The sequence below is a fragment of the Bombina bombina genome, chromosome 5, assembly GCF_027579735.1.
Source record: "Bombina bombina isolate aBomBom1 chromosome 5, aBomBom1.pri, whole genome shotgun sequence".
In the NCBI taxonomy this organism is placed as follows: Eukaryota; Metazoa; Chordata; class Amphibia; order Anura; family Bombinatoridae; genus Bombina; species Bombina bombina.
Window position 1 is genome coordinate 405845588 of NC_069503.1, and position 17953 is coordinate 405863540.

Consider the following 17953-nt stretch of genomic DNA (forward strand, 5'->3'; position numbering starts at 1 on the left):
GCATATTTTTTTAACCCCTAATCTGCCGCTCCGTAAACCGCCGCTACTTACATTATCCCTATGTACCCCTAATCTGCTGCCCCTAACACCGCCGACCCCTATATTATATTTATTAACCCCTAATCTGCTCCCCACAACGTCGCCTCCACCTGCCTACACTTATTAACCCCTAATCTGCCGACCGGAGCTCACCGCTATTCTAATAAATGTATTAACCCCTAAAGCTAAGTCTAACCCTAACACTAACACCCCCCTAAATTAAATATAATTTTAATCTAACGAAATTAATTAACTCTTATTAAATAAATTATTCCTATTTAAAGCTAAATACTTACCTGTAAAATAAATCCTAATATAGCTACAAAATAAATTATAATTACATTGTAGCTATTTTAGGATTAATATTTAATTTACAGGTAACTTTGTATTTATTTTAACCAGGTACAATAGCTATTAAATAGTTAAGAACTATTTAATAGTTACCTAGTTAAAATAATTACAACATTACCTGTAAAATAAATCCTAACCTAAGTTACAATTAAACCTAACACTATACTATCATTAAATTAATTAAATAAAATACCTACAATTACCTACAATTAAACCTAACACTACACTATCAATAAATTAATTAAATACAATATCTACAAATAACTACAATGAAATAAACTAACTAAAGTACAAAAAATAAAAAAGAACTAAGTTACAAAAAATAAAAAAATATCTACAAACATAAGAAAAATATTACAACAATTTTAAACTAATTACACCTACTCTAAGCCCCCTAATAAAATAACAAAGACCCCCAAAATAAAAAATGCCCTACCCTATTCTAAATTAATAAAGTTCAAAGCTCTTTTACCTTACCAGCCCTGAACAGGGCCCTTTGCGGGGCATGCCCCAAGAAGTTCAGCTCTTTTGCCTGTAAAAAAAAACATACAATACCCCCCCCCAACATTACAACCCACCACCCACATACCCCTAATCTAACCCAAACTCCCCTTAAATAAACCTAACACTAAGCCCCTGAAGATCATCCTACCTTGTCTTCACCTCACCAGGTATCACCAATCTGTCCTGGCTCCAAAATCTTCATCCAACCCAAGCGGGAGCTGGCGATCCATCATCCGGTGGCTGAAGAGGTCCAGAAGAGGCTCCAAAGTCTTCATCCTATCCGGGAAGAAGAGGCGATCCGGACCGGCAAACATCTTGATCCAAGCGGCATCTTCTATCTTCATCCGATGACAACCGGCTCCATCCTGAAGACCTCCACCGCGGACCCATCTTCTTCCGGCGACGTCCAACTGAAGAATGATGGTTCCTTTAAGGGACGTCATCCAAGATGGCGTCCCTCGAATTCCGATTGGCTGATAGGATTCTATCAGCCAATCGGAATTAAGGTAGGAATATTCTGATTGGCTGATGGAATCAGCCAATCAGAATCAAGTTCAATCAGATTGGCTGATCCAATCAGCCAATCAGATTGAGCTCGCATTCTATTGGCTGATCGGAACAGCCAATAGAATGCAAGCTCAATCTGATTGGCTGATTAGATCAGCCAATCGGATTGAACTTGATTCTGATTGGCTGATTCCATCAGCCAATCAGAATATTCCTACCTTAATTCCGATTTGCTGATAGAATCCTATCAGCCAATCGGAATTCGAGGGACGCCATCTTGGATGACGTCCCTTAAAGGAACCGTCATTCTTCAGTTGGACGTCGCCGGATGAAGATGGGTCCGCGGTGGAGGTCTTCAGGATGGAGCCGGTCGTCATCGGATGAAGATAGAAGATGCCGCTTGGATCAAGATGGTTGCCGGTCCGGATCGCCTCTTCTTCCCGGATAGGATGAAGACTTTGGAGCCTCTTCTGGACCTCTTCAGCCACCGGATGATGGATCGCCAGCCCCCGCTTGGGTTGGATGAAGATTTTGGAGCCAGGACGGATCGGTGATACCTGGTGAGGTGAAGACAAGGTAGGATGATCTTCAGGGGCTTAGTGTTAGGTTTATTTAAGGGGAGTTTGGGTTAGATTAGGGGTATGTGGGTGGTGGGTTGTAATGTTGGGGGGGGGGGGTATTGTATGGGTTTTTTTTACAGGCAAAAGAGCTGAACTTCTTGGGGCATGCCCCGCAAAGGGCCCTGTTCAGGGCTGGTAAGGTAAAAGAGCTTTGAACTTTATTAATTTAGAATAGGTTAGGGCATTTTTTATTTTGGGGGTCTTTCTTATTTTATTAGGGGGCTTAGAGTAGGTGTAATTAGTTTAAAATTGTTGTAATATTTTTCTTATGTTTGTAAATATTTTTTTATTTTTTGTAACTTAGTTCTTTTTTATTTTTTGTACTTTAGTTAGTTTATTTCATTGTAGTTATTTGTAGATATTGTATTTAATTAATGTATTGATAGTGTAGTGTTAGGTTTAATTGTAGGTAAGTATAGGTATTTTATTTAATTAATTTAATGATAGTATAGTGTTAGGTTTAATTGTAACTTAGGTTAGGATTTATTTTACAGGTAATTTTGTAATTATTTTAACTAGGTAGCTATTAAATAGTTCTTAACTATTTAATAGCTATTGTACATGGTTAAAATAATTACAAAGTTGCCTGTAAAGTAAATATTAATCCTAAAATAGCTACAATGTAATTATAATTTATATTGTAGCTATATTAGGATTTATTTTACAGGTAAGTATTTAGCTTTAAATAGGAATAATTTATTTAATAAGAGTTAATTAATTTCGTTAGATTAAAATTATATTTAACTTAGGGGGGTGTTAGGGTTAGAATTAGCTTTAGGGGTTAATCCATTTATTACAGTAGCGGCGAGATTCGGTCGGCAGATTAGGGGTTAATAATTGAAGTTAGGTGTCGGCGATGTTAGGGAGGGCAGATTAGGAGTTAATACTATTTATTATAGGGTTATTGAGGCGGGAGTGAGGCGGATTAGGGGTTAATAACTTTATTATAGTAGCGGTGCGGTCCGCTCGGCAGATTAGGGGTTAATAAGTGTAGGCAGGTGGCGGCGACGCTGAGGGGGGCAGATTAGGGGTTAATAAATATAATATAGGGGTCGGCTGTGTTAGGGGCAGCAGATTAGGGGTACATAGCTATAATGTAGGTGGCGGCGCTTTGCGGTCGGCAGATTAGGGGTTAATTATTGTAGGTAGCTGGCGGCGACGTTGTGGGGGGCAGATTAGGGGTTAATAAATATAATACAGGGGTCGGCGGTGTTAGGAGCAGCAGATTAGGGGTACATAAGTATAACGTAGGTGGCGGTCGGCAGATTAGGGGTTAAAAAATTTAATCGAGTGGCGGCGATGTGGGGGGACCTCGGTTTAGGGGTACATAGGTAGTTTATGGGTGTTAGTGTACTTTAGAGTACAGTAGTTAAGAGCTTTATGAACCGGTGTTAGCCCAGAAAGCTCTTAACTACTGACTTTTTTCCTGCGGCTGGAGTTTTGTCGTTAGATTTCTAACGCTCACTTCAGCCACGACTCTAAATACCGGAGTTAGAAAAATCCCATTGAAAAGATAGGATACGCAATTTCCGTAAGGGGATCTGCGGTATGGAAAAGTCGCGGCTGAAAAGTGAGCGTTAGACCCTTTTTTGAGTGACTCCAAATACCGGAGTTAGCCTAAAACCAGCGTTAGGAGCCTCTAACGCTGGTTTTCACGGCTACCGCCAAACTCCAAATCTAGGCCTTTGTTTTTTATTTTTTTCTCCCGATGAAATCAAATAAAAAATAAACATCATTACATTAACATGTCTGACAAAAAGGGTAGGTTGTAAAACCAAGAAACTAATTTCTTTAAAACAAAAAATAATATTTGATGTATTATATGTTTTATCAAACACAATATATATTTGTACACGTCCATATATTATCACATCAGGGTCCCTGGCCATTGGCTGCCAGACAGGGCCACTTGTCTTTAGTTATACTGTGTATATCCAATGGGATGAAGTAAGTGTCTAAAAATTGTGTTTTTCACATTGAATCCTCAACTCATATAAATAAATAAAAAGTACACTTTAGACCTCATTTTTTGAGTTTTCTTACTCCTCAATATATCATTTTAAGACAAGGGTTTTTAATGCCTACAAATGTTGTGAGTATTCATTTAACCCTTTACATGAAACAATATAAGACAAACTATTTAAAGTAATGGTAAACTCTCCCCTTTTTAAAATCAGATCTGTAATGTTAGTGATATTTTAGATGGAGTTTAATTATAACTTACTTTTTAATATGGATAAGAAATTAAAATTCACTGCGGTACGTCGCCCTCTTCAAAAAGTAAATTTTTCTGTGAGCTTACGGTTTGAATTGTTCTCCAATCAGCGCTCTAGCTACAACAATAGTGCCATGTGGGGAGAGGGTTGATTGGACAACAATTCAAACCATTAGCTCACAAAAAAATTGACTTTTGAAGTGGATGGCGGATGATTTTCATATCTATATTATATTTATAATAAAAAGTAAGTTATAGCGCAACATTATTACATCTGATGAATTAAACTCCATATAAAATATCACTAACATTCCGGATCTGATTTTAATAAGGGGAGAGTTTACCATCACTTTAATCAGCGTAGCATTTACTGTATAGCACTATAAGAGAGTGGATAAGTAAAACTGGTATAGCTACCTCGTGTTAGTCCTGGTTACTTTGGCATTTTCAGGATTCATTGAAAGAGCCTTCCACTGTGCTGTTTTGGCCATTTCATCTGATATGTTTACAACAGAAGGATCAAGGCTAGAGAACAAACATATGTTTAGGTTAGTAGCTAATACTGCAGAAGCATTAATGCTGTTACTTGCTTGATCCTTATAGGAAAAGCTGTGTCACATGTCCATCCACAAAGGCAAATGTTAGAGAAACAGTTCAAATTATATCAACAATCATTATTAAGACATGAAATAAACATTTAAAGGGACACAAAACCCACAATGTTTCCTTCTCTTGGAATTCTTTGTTGAAAAGCATACCTAGGTAGGCTCACAAGGTGGGAGCTATCTGTTCATTGGTTGCTGCACATAAATGCCTCTTTTTCATTTGCTTACCGATGTGTTTAGCTAGCCCCAGTAGCGCATTGCTGCTTCTTCAAAGGATACCAAGAGAATGAAGCAAAATTGACAATAGAAGTAAACTGAATCATGAAAGAAAAAGTGGTTTTCATGTCCCTTTAATAACACAATTTCAGGCACAAAGACTCAATGCTGGCAAATGCATTTCTGAAACATGATTAAAACAAAAAAGAAGCAAAGCTGTAAATATTTATGGGGGAAAAAACACCATAGTGTAGCTATAAATATATTACTGGTTACTTCTAAAGTAGAAAAAATTGCAATTTCATCACAGTGTTAGCGGATACTATTGCTCATCCAAAACAGCAATGCCTGGCATTGTTGTTCCTTTTACAAACACTGTAAATTAACAGATACAAGTATTTAAGCTTACAGTGCTAAATATTAGTAGTTCTGTCCTCTGTTTTAAACACTGATAGGTGAAGCTAAATTTTAATGTTGCTTTTTGCTTAAAAACAAGAAAAAGCTCTGGATTTCTTGGTATATTTTATGGGCTGATAGTACTGTTTAAAGGCAGCATCGCTGAGATGTATTTTACCATACATTTCAGTGGGTGGCAATACTTCTATGATACCGGCAATATATTCAAAGCACCATCGCCACCTACATCATAGTAGGAGTATTCTAAATGATCTCTTTGCACAATACTGTATCACAATACAGTTTACATGTGTTCTTACAATACAATAGTGAATTAAACATGTCAATAATACACCTATGTGAGCATATGTATGTAAACTTTAAGCATGATTGTACAAATCTTGCAATCATGTTTTACTTATAATATTACAATTCCACTGTAGCAAACGTGTTCTATTTAATATGAATCTATATATATTATTTATATATTAAATTAATAAAAAACACGTTTGCTACAGTGCGATCAGAATATTATAAGTAAAACACAATCGCCCAATTGTGATCTCAATATTATGAAATGTGAATATTGCAAACATGCAATCACATTCTCAATATTATAGAAATATTAATATTGCGATTGCGCAGTCTCAATATTATGAAAATATGAATTTTGCAAATGTACACATTCTTAAAGTAAATAAAAAAACAACAAAAAAAACACTCCTAAGGACATAATAGATTTGTAAAATCACGCCTAAAGTTTACATACATATTCTAACATTATACTATACAATACATATACTGCCCAAAAGCTGTACCTGTATTTCAGACCCTTTACTGGAATCTGGAGGAGACTTCCTTCATATTCAAGTCGCAGGTTTTCACTGTCCTCTGATCGAAGCATCCGTTCAGCTTCCTGAAATGTCATAATGTAACCAATAAAATCATTAAATTAAATAATAGTTTACAATAGGACTAACCAATATGGGGCCCCGAAATGCAACCCTACAGGGCATTGTTTCTGGTTCCCCTTCTCTAGCCTACAGACTTTATGTGTCTGAAACAGGGATGAATTTCATTTATTTGACCTTATATTACCAAATATTCCTCTTTAAAGGGATATTATACAGTAAACAAATGCTAGGCATTTTAAAGTATTGAAAGCAAAGATCATCCTGAGGGTAGCATGTAGATACATTGATTGACAAGTGATATTAGTTTTTAAATATTAACTATATAAATGTAAAGGTTTAGTTTTTATAAAGTAATATGAGCTACCATGTAGAAACCTAGGTTTTTTCCTTATTTAACTATGTAATCTAACATAACTAATCAAAATATAGAAATCTGCTAAATTGTAAAAAAAATGCAAAAGGCATAGGTACAACTCAATTATCTGTTTCAATAATGTGTATGATTCAATAAATCATTATGTCAAAATCTATCAAAAAAAATAAATCAATGTCACTTATACTGAGTTTATTAGCTATGCATTTGTACAAGGTTATGTACATTAGGATATTTATATACAAATGTGGAACTAAACAATTCAATATCCTAGTGACATATACTTTATTGCTTTAGGTAATATAAAGACACATTTTAAGAAAAACATAATTTATGCTACCTGATAAAGTAATTTCTTTCATGGTGGCGAGAGTAAACGATCCATTACTCCTTGGAATTACTCTTCCCTGCCACTAAGAGAAGGTAAAGATTCCTGAACCCCAAGAGCTCTATAAAATTCCTCCCACCTCACTGGTAAATCAGTTTGACATATAGCCAAGCCAATAGGGTAGGAGAAGAATAAGAAAGGAAATTTTTCCAACACAGTGATTCTGTTTTTGAATTGTCTTTATTTTTGCCTGACATGTTGGTGTTATATATCTTTCCCTTGGATGTTATAAGTTGCACTGAGTAATTACAACTGGATAAACAATAAATCTGTTTGTCTCTAGTTCAGGCTGCAAAGCAACAAAATGGGATTATTTTCAAGGGGGGTGATTCTTTTCAATACCCACTGTAGATCAACAAAATTAGTTAAAAAAAAATGGATTTGTATATTAGAAAGGAATAATATTGTAATGACTGTACTTGGAATTATGTACTTAATTATGTAATTTAATCTGAAACTATCACAATTAGTATTCCATGTTGTACTTCCTGCTAGTACTCATTGGCTTTTAGGTATTCACCCCTGCATCGCAAACACTATAATAAACATATTAACCCCTAAACCGCCGAACTCCCGGATCGTAAACACTAGTTAAATATTATTAACCCCTAATCTGCTGTCCCTAACATCGCCAAAACCTACATTACTGTTATTAACCCCTAATCTGCTGTCCCTAACATAGCCACAACCTACATTACTGTTATTAACCCCTAATCTGCTGTCCCTAACATCGCTGCCACTAAACTAAAGTTATTAACCCTTAAACCTAACCCTAAGTCTAACCCTAACACCACTAACTTTTAATATAATTAAAATAAATCTAAATAAAAATTACAAATAATACCTAAATAATTCCTATTTAAAACTAAATACATTTAAAATAAACCCTAAGCTAGCTACAATATAACTAATAGTTATATTGTAGCTAGCTTAGGTTTTATTTTCATTTCACAGGTAAGTTCAGTGGAGGCTCCTCCATATGTTCACAGCCGCACGTGAACCCCCAGCCCAAATGAAGGAAAAAAAAAACTTTGAATAAAATATAATTTTTCCAATAGCCCCCCTATTGGAAAAATTATATTTAATTTATAGCCCAAAAAAAAATAAAAGCCAAAGTCTTATTTAAAAAAAATTAGAAAAAAATGTTTGAATATTTTTTTTTTTTCTATTTAACCGCATGTGCGGTTAGCCTGATGCCTGTCAGGTTATAGTGCTCTCACTATATTTGCCTGCAGCCTGCTCCGCCTCCCAACCCATCCCTATACTGTCTTAATCGCACAGTTCAGCCTGTGCGATAGACAGTGTGAGTGAGCAGACAGCAGGTGGTGCTAACGGTCATTACTACAGTCACGTGATGACGCTGTGGCTTGATGAGGCTCCTCCAGCGCTAGAACCCCAGAGTGACTGAGCTGTGAGTTCTAAGCAGTGGTCGGGCCTTTCAGTGCTGGGAATGTGCAGTTTCCAGACTGACTGAGCATCAGGCATATGCCCGGTTTAGATGAGCCCTCTGTGCCTATAAAGTGAGTAGCAGCGGTTTTGCAGTGCGCACAGCCCAGCAGCAATTTTTTTAATTTATTTTTTTTAAACATGTTTTTTTTTTCTTCTAACAAATGGTGGGGTACTGAGAAATTATGCTAGTTATCTAGAGCAGGAGTTGGGAAATCCTTCGTTGCACGTGGTGGTCTGATGAATCCTGAGTGACTAAGAAAACCTCCCAAGCCAAGTCTGTGTCTCTCAGCTCTGAGGTCAGTTAAGGAAGTCATTATGTAATGTATGACTCATGCTGCAGCCAGGCACGGTAAAGACAACAACGGTAAGTGCAATCAGGGTGGGGGTGGGGGCTGGTGCTGTGGCTGGGAGCTCACTTTTCACTAAGCACTGAGATTTATTGTTTTAAATTTGTAATACCTGTGGATTGCACTGTGTAGCTACAATCCAGCCGCCACAACCTGCAGGCACTCAACCGGTTGAAGTGTCAGTGCACTGAACCATGTCTATCTATGCAATAATGCAAATAGTGTGTATATCCCCATGAGATGTTACTATTTCTTTTATCACATATACATGCAGAAGTAGACTGTGTTCCTGTGAGTACAAAACTAAACCAGCAGACAGGTCACAGGACTATTAAACTCTAGTGTGTATTGCTTCCTATTGGCGCTGCATTGGGATAAAAGGCTAATATACTATTACTTGCACTGGATTCAGCCACATGTAATATTTATATTGAAAAAACTTTGGGTTAAGATTATTACCTCTGTAATGCATTTTATACTTTAAAATTAAATTGTATCGGTGCATTGGGTGTGCTGTAACTCTCTCTGGTATGCAAGAGGTTAATCAGTAAGATGCAGGATATTGGACATGTTTTTATTACAGATGCAGAGAGATTTACAACGTTTCCCCCCTTCCTTTTACAGCAGTAAAAGGGAAAAAAGGTTGTAAATCTCTCTGGATCTGTAATAAAAACATGTCCAATATCCTGCATCTTACTGATTAACCTCTTGCATACCAGAGAGAGTTACAGCACACCCAATGCACTGATACAATTTAATTTTAAAGTATAAAATGCATTACAGAGATAATAATCTTAACCCAAAGTTTTTTCAATATAAATATTACATGTGGCTGAATCCAGTGCAGGTATTAGTATATTAGCCTTTTATCCCAATGCAGCACCAATAGGAAGCAATACACACTAGAGTTTAATAGTCCTGTGACCTGTCTGCTGGTTTAGTTTTGTACTCACAGGAACACAGTCTACTTCTGCATGTATATGTGATAAAAGAAATAGTAACAGCTGTTATACATTAATATCTACCGATTTCTGTTAAGTCCATTGTATTGACTGTTAGCACAACTAATGACAGATGTCACTGTAAGAGCGACTTGTAAAAGCAAAAAGTTCCTATATTTTCTCTTTATTTTACCATTTAAACAAGATCATAATCTTGTTCCAGGGTTTAAATATAAGCTTTTAAAGGGACACCTCCTGTATTGCATATTAATACAAATATTTACATATACAAAATAAAGCATTCCATTACAAAAGATCTGCATGAAAACTGAATGTTTAAAAAAACATTGAAACTGCATTTTGTTAGTAAAATATGGTTTACACTCCAATGAAATACCCTTTGATAAGACATTGAAAGGGATAGGAAAAAAATTAAACTTGCGAGATTCAGATACAGCATGCAAATTTAAGTCACTTTTAAAATGTACTTTTATTTTCACATGTAGTTTGTTCTCTTGGTATCTTTTGTTGCAAAAATAATATGTACATATCCTACACTACTGGGAGCTGGCTTTATCTTTTTGATTGATTGACTAGAAGTGTTCAGCTAGTTGTGCTTTGCTGCTCCTTCTGCAAAGGATACCAAGAGAATGAAGCAAATTTAATTATAGAAGTAAATTGAAAAGTTGTTTAAAAATTGTATGATCTATCTGAATAATAAAATACAAATGTTCTCTCTTTCTCCTTTTTTTCTTCTCTTGTTCTCTCTCTCTCGTGTATGTGTAGAGAGTCATATGAGGGGCGGGGCTTTTTCAAGGGGTGTGGTCAGAGGCAGGGCCAAGTGCACCTCCGTCTTCATAATTCACCAGCCGCTTGCGGGGCATTGTCCCAAAGAAATCAGCTCTTTTACCTGTAAAAAAATAATAAAAACAACCCCCCAACAGTAAAACCCACCACCCACACAACCAGCCCCCCAAATAAAATCCTATCTAAAAAAACCTAAGCTCCCCATTGCCCTGAAAATGGCATTTGGATGGGCATTGCCCTTAAAAGGGAATTTAGCTCTTTTCCGCTCAAACCCTAAGCTAAAAATAAAACCCACCCAATAAACCCTTAAAAAAACTCTAACACTAACCCCCGAAGATCCACTTACAGTTTTTGAAGACCCGATATCCATCCTCAACGAAGTGGCAGAAGTCCTCATCGAAGCCAGCAGAAGTCTCTTGAATTCCAATTGGCCAATCGGAATTCAAGGGACGCCATCTTGGATGATGTCCCTTAAAGGAACCTTCATTCTGGAAAAGCCGTCGATTGAAGAGAATGCTCCATACCGGATGTCTTGAAGATGAAGCTGCTCTGCGCCGGAGGGATGAAGATAGAAGATGCCGTCTGGATGAAGACTTCTGCCCGGTTGGATGAAGACTTCGGCACGCTTGGATGAAGACTTCTGCCGGCTTCAATGAGGACTTCTGCCGCTTCGTTGAGGATGGATGTCGGGTCTTCAAAAACTGTAAGTGGATCTTCGGGGGTTAGTATTAGTTTTTTTTTTTAAGGGTTTAGGATGAAGATAGAAGATGCCGTCTGGATGAAAACTTCTGCCAGCTTGGATGAAGACTTCTGATGGCTTCGATGAGGACTTCTGCCGCTTCGTTGAGGATGGATGTCGGGTCTTCAAAAACTGTAAGTGAATCTTTGGGGGATAGTGTTAGATTTTTTGAAGGGTTTATTGGGTGGGTTTTGTTTTTAGCTTAGGGTTTGGGCGGAAAAAGAGCTAAATGCACTTTTAAGGGCAATGCCCATCCAAATGCCCTTTTCAGGGCAATGGGGAGCTTAGGTTTTTTAAGATAGAATTTTATTTGGGGGGTTTGGTTGTGTGGGTGGTGGGTTTTACTGTTGGGGGGTTGTTTGTATTTTTTTTACAAGTAAAAGAGCTGATTTCTTTGGGGCAATGCCCCGCAAAAGGCCCTTTTAAGGGCTATTGGCAGTTTAGTTTAGGCTTGGGTTTTTTTTATTTTGGAGGGGCTTTTTTATTTTGATAGGGCTATTAGTTTAGGTGTAATTAGTTTAAATATTTGATAATTAATTTTTTATTTTGTGTAATTTAGTGTTTGGTTTTTTGTAATTTGGTTAATTGTATTTAATTAATGTAATTTATTTAATTGTAGTGTAAGATTAGGTGTTAGTGTTACTCAGGTTAGGTTTAATTTTACAGGTAAATTTGTATTTATTTTAACTAGGTAGTTAGTAAATAGTTAATAACTATTTAGTAACTATTCTACCTAGTTAAAATAAATACAAACTTACCTGTAAAATAAAAACTAAGCTAGATACAATGTAACTATTAGTTATATTGTAGCTATCTTAGGGTTTATTTTATAGGTAAGTATTTAGTATTAAATAGGAATTAATTAGTTAAAGATAGTGTATAATAAATGTAATAATGATTTATTTTAATTATATCAAAGTTAGTGGGTTAGGGTTAGACCTAGGTTTAGGGGTTTATAACTTTAGTATAGTGGCGGCGACGTATTAGGGGTTAATAAGTGTAGGTAGGGACCACATTTGGGGCGGCAGATTAAGGGTTAATAAGTGTAGGTAGCTACGACATTGGGGGCGGTAGATTAGGGGTTAATAAGTATAATGTATGTGGTGGCGATATCGGGAGTGGCAGATTAGGGGTTAATACCTGTATTTATACCTGTATTTAGGTGTCGGCGATGTCAGGGGCAGCAGATTAGGGGTGTTTAGACTCTGGGTTTATGTTAGGGTGTTAGGTGTAAACATAAATTTTCTTTCCCCATAGGAATCAATGGGGGCTGTGTTACGGAGCTTTACGCTCCTTTATTGCAGGTGTTAGGATTTTTTTTTTAGCCGGCTCTCCCCATTGATGACTACAGGGAAATCGTGCACGAGCACGAAAAACCCGCTCAAAGCAGCACTGCTATTGGAGTGCGGTATGGAGATCAATTTTGCTCTACGCTCACATATTGCCTGCTAACGCTGGGTTTATGAAAACCTGTAATAGCAGCGCTATAGGGAGGTGAGCGGTGGAAATAACTTGCAGGTTAGCACCGAGCCGCTCTTACCGCAAAACTCGTAATCTAGCCGTTAGTAACTGAGGCTAGACTTAAATGGACAGTCTACACCAGAATTTTTATTGTTTTAAAAGATAGATAATCCCTTTATTACCCATTCCCCATTTTTGCATAACCAACACAGTTATAATAATATACTTTTAACCTCTGTGATTATCTTGTATCTAAGCCTCTGCAAACTGCCCCTTTATTTCAGTTCTTTTGACAGACTTGCAGTCTAGCCAATCAGTGCCTGCTCCCAGATAACTTCACGTGCACGAGCACAGTGTTATCTATATGAAATACGTGAACTAACACCCTCTAGTGGTGAAAAACTGTTAAAATGCATTCTGAAAAGAGGTGGCCTTCAAGGTCTAAGAAATTATTTTGGCCTAGACTGTCCCTTTAAGCGTCTAAAGGAACACTTGCAAGGAATGAGTTTTAAGTCTGTTTTCTTTATTTGACCAGATAAGGACTTAATGATCTAGCCATCAAATTTATTTGTACAAGTGATGAATTGATGTTATTAGTTAAATGAAAAAAATGTGCTCAAATACATTAGATCAGGGGTGCCCAAACATTTTTAATGTGGAAGGTCATAGTCTCTAATTGAGGGATTGTCCGCAGACTTTTTAACTTTAACTCTGTTTCAAAATGTTCTCTTTTGTATGAGAATAGATAATAATCATATTTTAGTTAAAAATTACATAAAAAATTATTTACTATTAATTAACTTATTTAAAGGCATATGAAACCCAAATTGTTATACATACATATAGCATGCAATTTTAAACAACTTTCTATTTTACTTCTATTATCATGTTTACTTCGTTCCTTTGGTATCTTTTGTTGAAAAGCAGGGACATATGCGTAGGAGCTGACCCATTGAGCACTATATGGCAGCAGTTTTGCAGGAATGTTATCTAATTGCAAGAACACGAGATGGCAGCACTTTTTCCTCCATGCTCCAGATGCCTACCTAGGTATCTCTTCAACCCAGAATATAATTGGAACGAAGCAAACTTAATAATATAAGTAAATTGGAAACTAATGGTATACTCTGTCTGAATTACAAAAGAAAATATTTGGGTTTTCTATCCCTTTAATTGTATATTCTATTCACATTTAGAAAATTTGATATAAATACACCTAATTACCTAATGAGGAGCCTAGAACTGCTTTATCTATAAGAAATTACTGACGGAGGTGTCTGCTCAGTGGTTCAAAAGGCCACACAAAAAGTATTTGAGGACAAGATGTGGCCCACAAGGTAGAGTTTGCGAAGTCCTTCTTTAGACAATTAACAATACTAAATGAATTAATTGTCATGTTAAAAATTAGCTGCCAACTTGAAATTTTAATTCCATGTAGGTCTGTGAAAACCAGCAAAGCCATACAGAAAAGCCTTAGAATTATTTTTCTTATAGGTTTTTTTCATGATTACTCAATAGATATGTAAGAAATCCAGATGCTACAAAACTAATGCACATGTAATTCAGATGACTTATCTAATTCAAATTAATGTGCTTGTAATGAAAAATGAACGAGCTTGTAATGAAGTTAAATGACACAGAAAAGGAAAGTGAATTATGTGGCTAATGCTTCTAGAGTGGAATATAACATTTGAATATTTTAATGTAGCATATTAATCTTCAAATGAAACATGAAAGTCTATGGGAATCAATATTCAAATACTAGTTATTAATGTCCCAAAACATTGTCCAATGCCTATTTCTGTATGAATTCATTTTATATTTAACTCCAGTGTTCTAGGCAACACTTTACCAATAACCAGTTTCCTAGATTTTTAATAAAATCAATCAATAAATAAATGTTATTTCCTACATTTAGCAAATCAGCATTTTCAAGTATGATACTGTGCAAATTTATTGCAATAACAGAATTTATGCTTACCTGATAAATTACTTTCTCCAACGGTGTGTCCGGTCCACGGCGTCATCCTTACTTGTGGGATATTCTCTTCCCCAACAGGAAATGGCAAAGAGTCCCAGCAAAGCTGGTCACATGATCCCTCCTAGGCTCCGCCCACCCCAGTCATTCGACCGACGGACAGGAGGAAATATATATAGGAGAAACCATATGATACCGTGGTGACTGTAGTTAGAGAAAATAATTCATCAGACCTGATTAAAAAACCAGGGCGGGCCGTGGACCGGACACACCGTTGGAGAAAGTAATTTATCAGGTAAGCATAAATTCTGTTTTCTCCAAAATTGGTGTGTCCGGTCCACGGCGTCATCCTTACTTGTGGGAACCAATACCAAAGCTTTAGGACACGGATGAAGGGAGGGAGCAAAGCAGGTCACCTAAATGGAAGGCACCACGGCTTGCAAAACCTTTCTCCCAAAAATAGCCTCCGAAGAAGCAAAAGTATCAAATTTGTAAAATTTGGCAAAAGTGTGCAGTGAAGACCAAGTCGCTGCCTTACATATCTGGTCAACAGAAGCCTCGTTCTTGAAGGCCCATGTGGAAGCCACAGCCCTAGTGGAGTGAGCTGTGATTCTTTCAGGAGGCTGCCGTCCGGCAGTCTCATAAGCCAATCGGATAATGCTTTTAAGCCAAAAGGAAAGAGAGGTAGAAGTCGCTTTTTGACCTCTCCTTTTACCAGAATAAACAACAAACAAGGAAGATGTTTGTCTGAAATCTTTAGTAGCCTCTAAATAGAATTTTAGAGCACGGACTACGTCCAAATTGTGTAACAAACGTTCTTTCTTTGAAACTGGATTCGGACACAAAGAAGGTACAACTATCTCCTGGTTAATATTTTTGTTGGAAACAACTTTCGGAAGAAAACCAGGCTTAGTACGCAAAACTACCTTATCTGCATGGAACACCAGATAGGGCGGAGAACACTGCAGAGCAGATAACTCTGAAACTCTTCTAGCAGAAGAAATTGCAACCAAAAACAAAACTTTCCAAGATAATAACTTAATATCTACGGAATGTAAGGGTTCAAACGGAACCCCTTGAAGAACTGAAAGAACTAGATTTAGACTCCAGGGAGGAGTCAAAGGTCTGTAAACAGGCTTGATCCTAACCAGAGCCTGAACAAATGCTTGAACATCTGGCACAGCTGCCAGTCTTTTGTGAAGTAAAACAGATAAACAGAGATCTGTCCCTTCAGAGAACTTGCAGATAATCCTTTCTCCAAACCTTCTTGTAGAAAGGATAGAATCTTAGGAATTTTTATCTTGTTCCATGGGAATCCTTTAGATTCACACCAACAGATATATTTTTTCCATATTTTATGGTAAATTTTTCTAGTTACAGGCTTTCTAGCCTGAATCAGAGTATCTATTACAGAATCTGAAAACCCACGCTTTGATAAAATCAAGCGTTCAATCTCCAAGCCGTCAGTTGGAGGGAAACCAGATTCGGATGTTCGAATGGACCCTGAACAAGAAGGTCCTGTCTCAAAGGTAGCTTCCATGGTGGAGCCGATGACATATTCACCAGGTCTGCATACCAAGTCCTGCGTGGCCACGCAGGAGCTATCAAGATCACAGAGGCCCTCTCCTGATTGATCCTGGCTACCAGCCTGGGGATGAGAGGAAACGGTGGGAATACATAAGCTAGGTTGAAGGTCCAAGGTGCTACTAGTGGATCTACTAGGGTCGCCTTGGGATCCCTGGATCTGGACCCGTAGCAAGGAACCTTGAAGTTCTGACGAGACGCCATCAGATCCATGTCTGGAATGCCCCATAATTGAGTTATTTGGGCAAAGATTTCCGGATGGAGTTCCCACTCCCCCGGATGGAATGTCTGACGACTCAGAAAATCTGCTTCCCAATTTTCCACTCCTGGGATGTGGATCGCAGACAAGTGGCAGGAGTGATCCTCCGCCCATTGAATTATCTTGGTCACTTCTTTCATCGCCAGGGAAGTCCTTGTTCCCCCCTGATGATTGATATATGCAACGGTCGTCATGTTGTCTGACTGAAACCTTATGAATTTGGCCTTTGCTAGTTGAGGCCAAGCTCAGAGCATTGAATATCGCTCTCAGTTCCAGAATGTTTATCGGGAGAAGAGACTCTTCCCGAGACCATAGACCCTGAGCTTTCAGGGATTCCCAGACCGCGCCCCAGCCCACTAGGCTGGCGTCGGTCGTGACAATGACCCACTCTGGTCTGCGGAAGCTCATTCCCTGTGACAGATTGTCCAGGGTCAGCCACCAACGGAGTGAATCTCTGGTCTTTTGATCTACTTGAATCGTCGGAGACAAGTCTGTATAATCCCCATTCCACTGTCTGAGCATGCACAGTTGTAATGGTCTTAGATGAATTCGTGCAAAAGGAACTATGTCCATTGTTGCAACCATCAATCCTATTACTTCCATGCACTGCGCTATGGAAGGACGAGGAGCAGAATGAAGTACTTGACAAGAGCTTAGAAGTTTTGATTTTCTGACCTCTGTCAGAAAAATCCTCATTTCTAAGGAATCTATTATTGTTCCCAAGAAGGGAACTCTTGTTGACGGGGACAGAGAACTTTTTTCTTTGTTCACCTTCCATCCGTGAGATCTGAGAAAGGCTAGGACGATGTCCGTATGAGCCTTTGCTTTTGACAGGGACGACGCTTGAATCAGGATGTCGTCCAAGTAAGGTACTACTGCAATGCCCCTTGGTCTTAGAACCGCTAGAAGGGACCATAGTACCTTTGTGAAAATCCTTGGAGCAGTGGCTAATCCAAATGGAAGTGCCACAAACTGGTAATGCTTGTCCAGAAAAGCGAACCTTAGGAACTGATGATGTTCCTTGTGGATAGGAATATGTAGGTACGCATCCTTTAAATCCACGGTAGTCATAAATTGATTTTCCTGGATAGTAGGTAGGATCGTTCGAATAGTTTCCATTTTGAACGATGGTACCCTGAGAAATTTGTTTAGGATCTTTAGATCCAAAATTGGTCTGAATGTTCCCTCTTTTTTGGGAACTATGAACAGATTGGAATAAAATCCCATTCCTTGTTCTCTTATTGGAACTGGGTGTATCAC

General features: G+C 37.7%; 1 protein-coding gene across 6 annotated transcripts in view; it reads right to left on the bottom strand.

Moving 5' to 3' along the window:
* Positions 1–17953, bottom strand: part of SLC4A7 (solute carrier family 4 member 7) — a 558274-nt gene that overhangs the window by 11674 nt on the left and 528647 nt on the right. For all 6 annotated transcript variants that reach the window (XM_053714241.1, XM_053714242.1, XM_053714243.1 and 3 more), the window contains 2 exons: positions 6272–6369; positions 4654–4761 (listed from right to left, as the gene is read on the bottom strand). In XM_053714241.1, coding sequence (XP_053570216.1) covers positions 4654–4761; positions 6272–6369 — 206 coding nt within the window. The remainder of the gene's footprint in view (positions 1–4653; positions 4762–6271; positions 6370–17953) is intronic.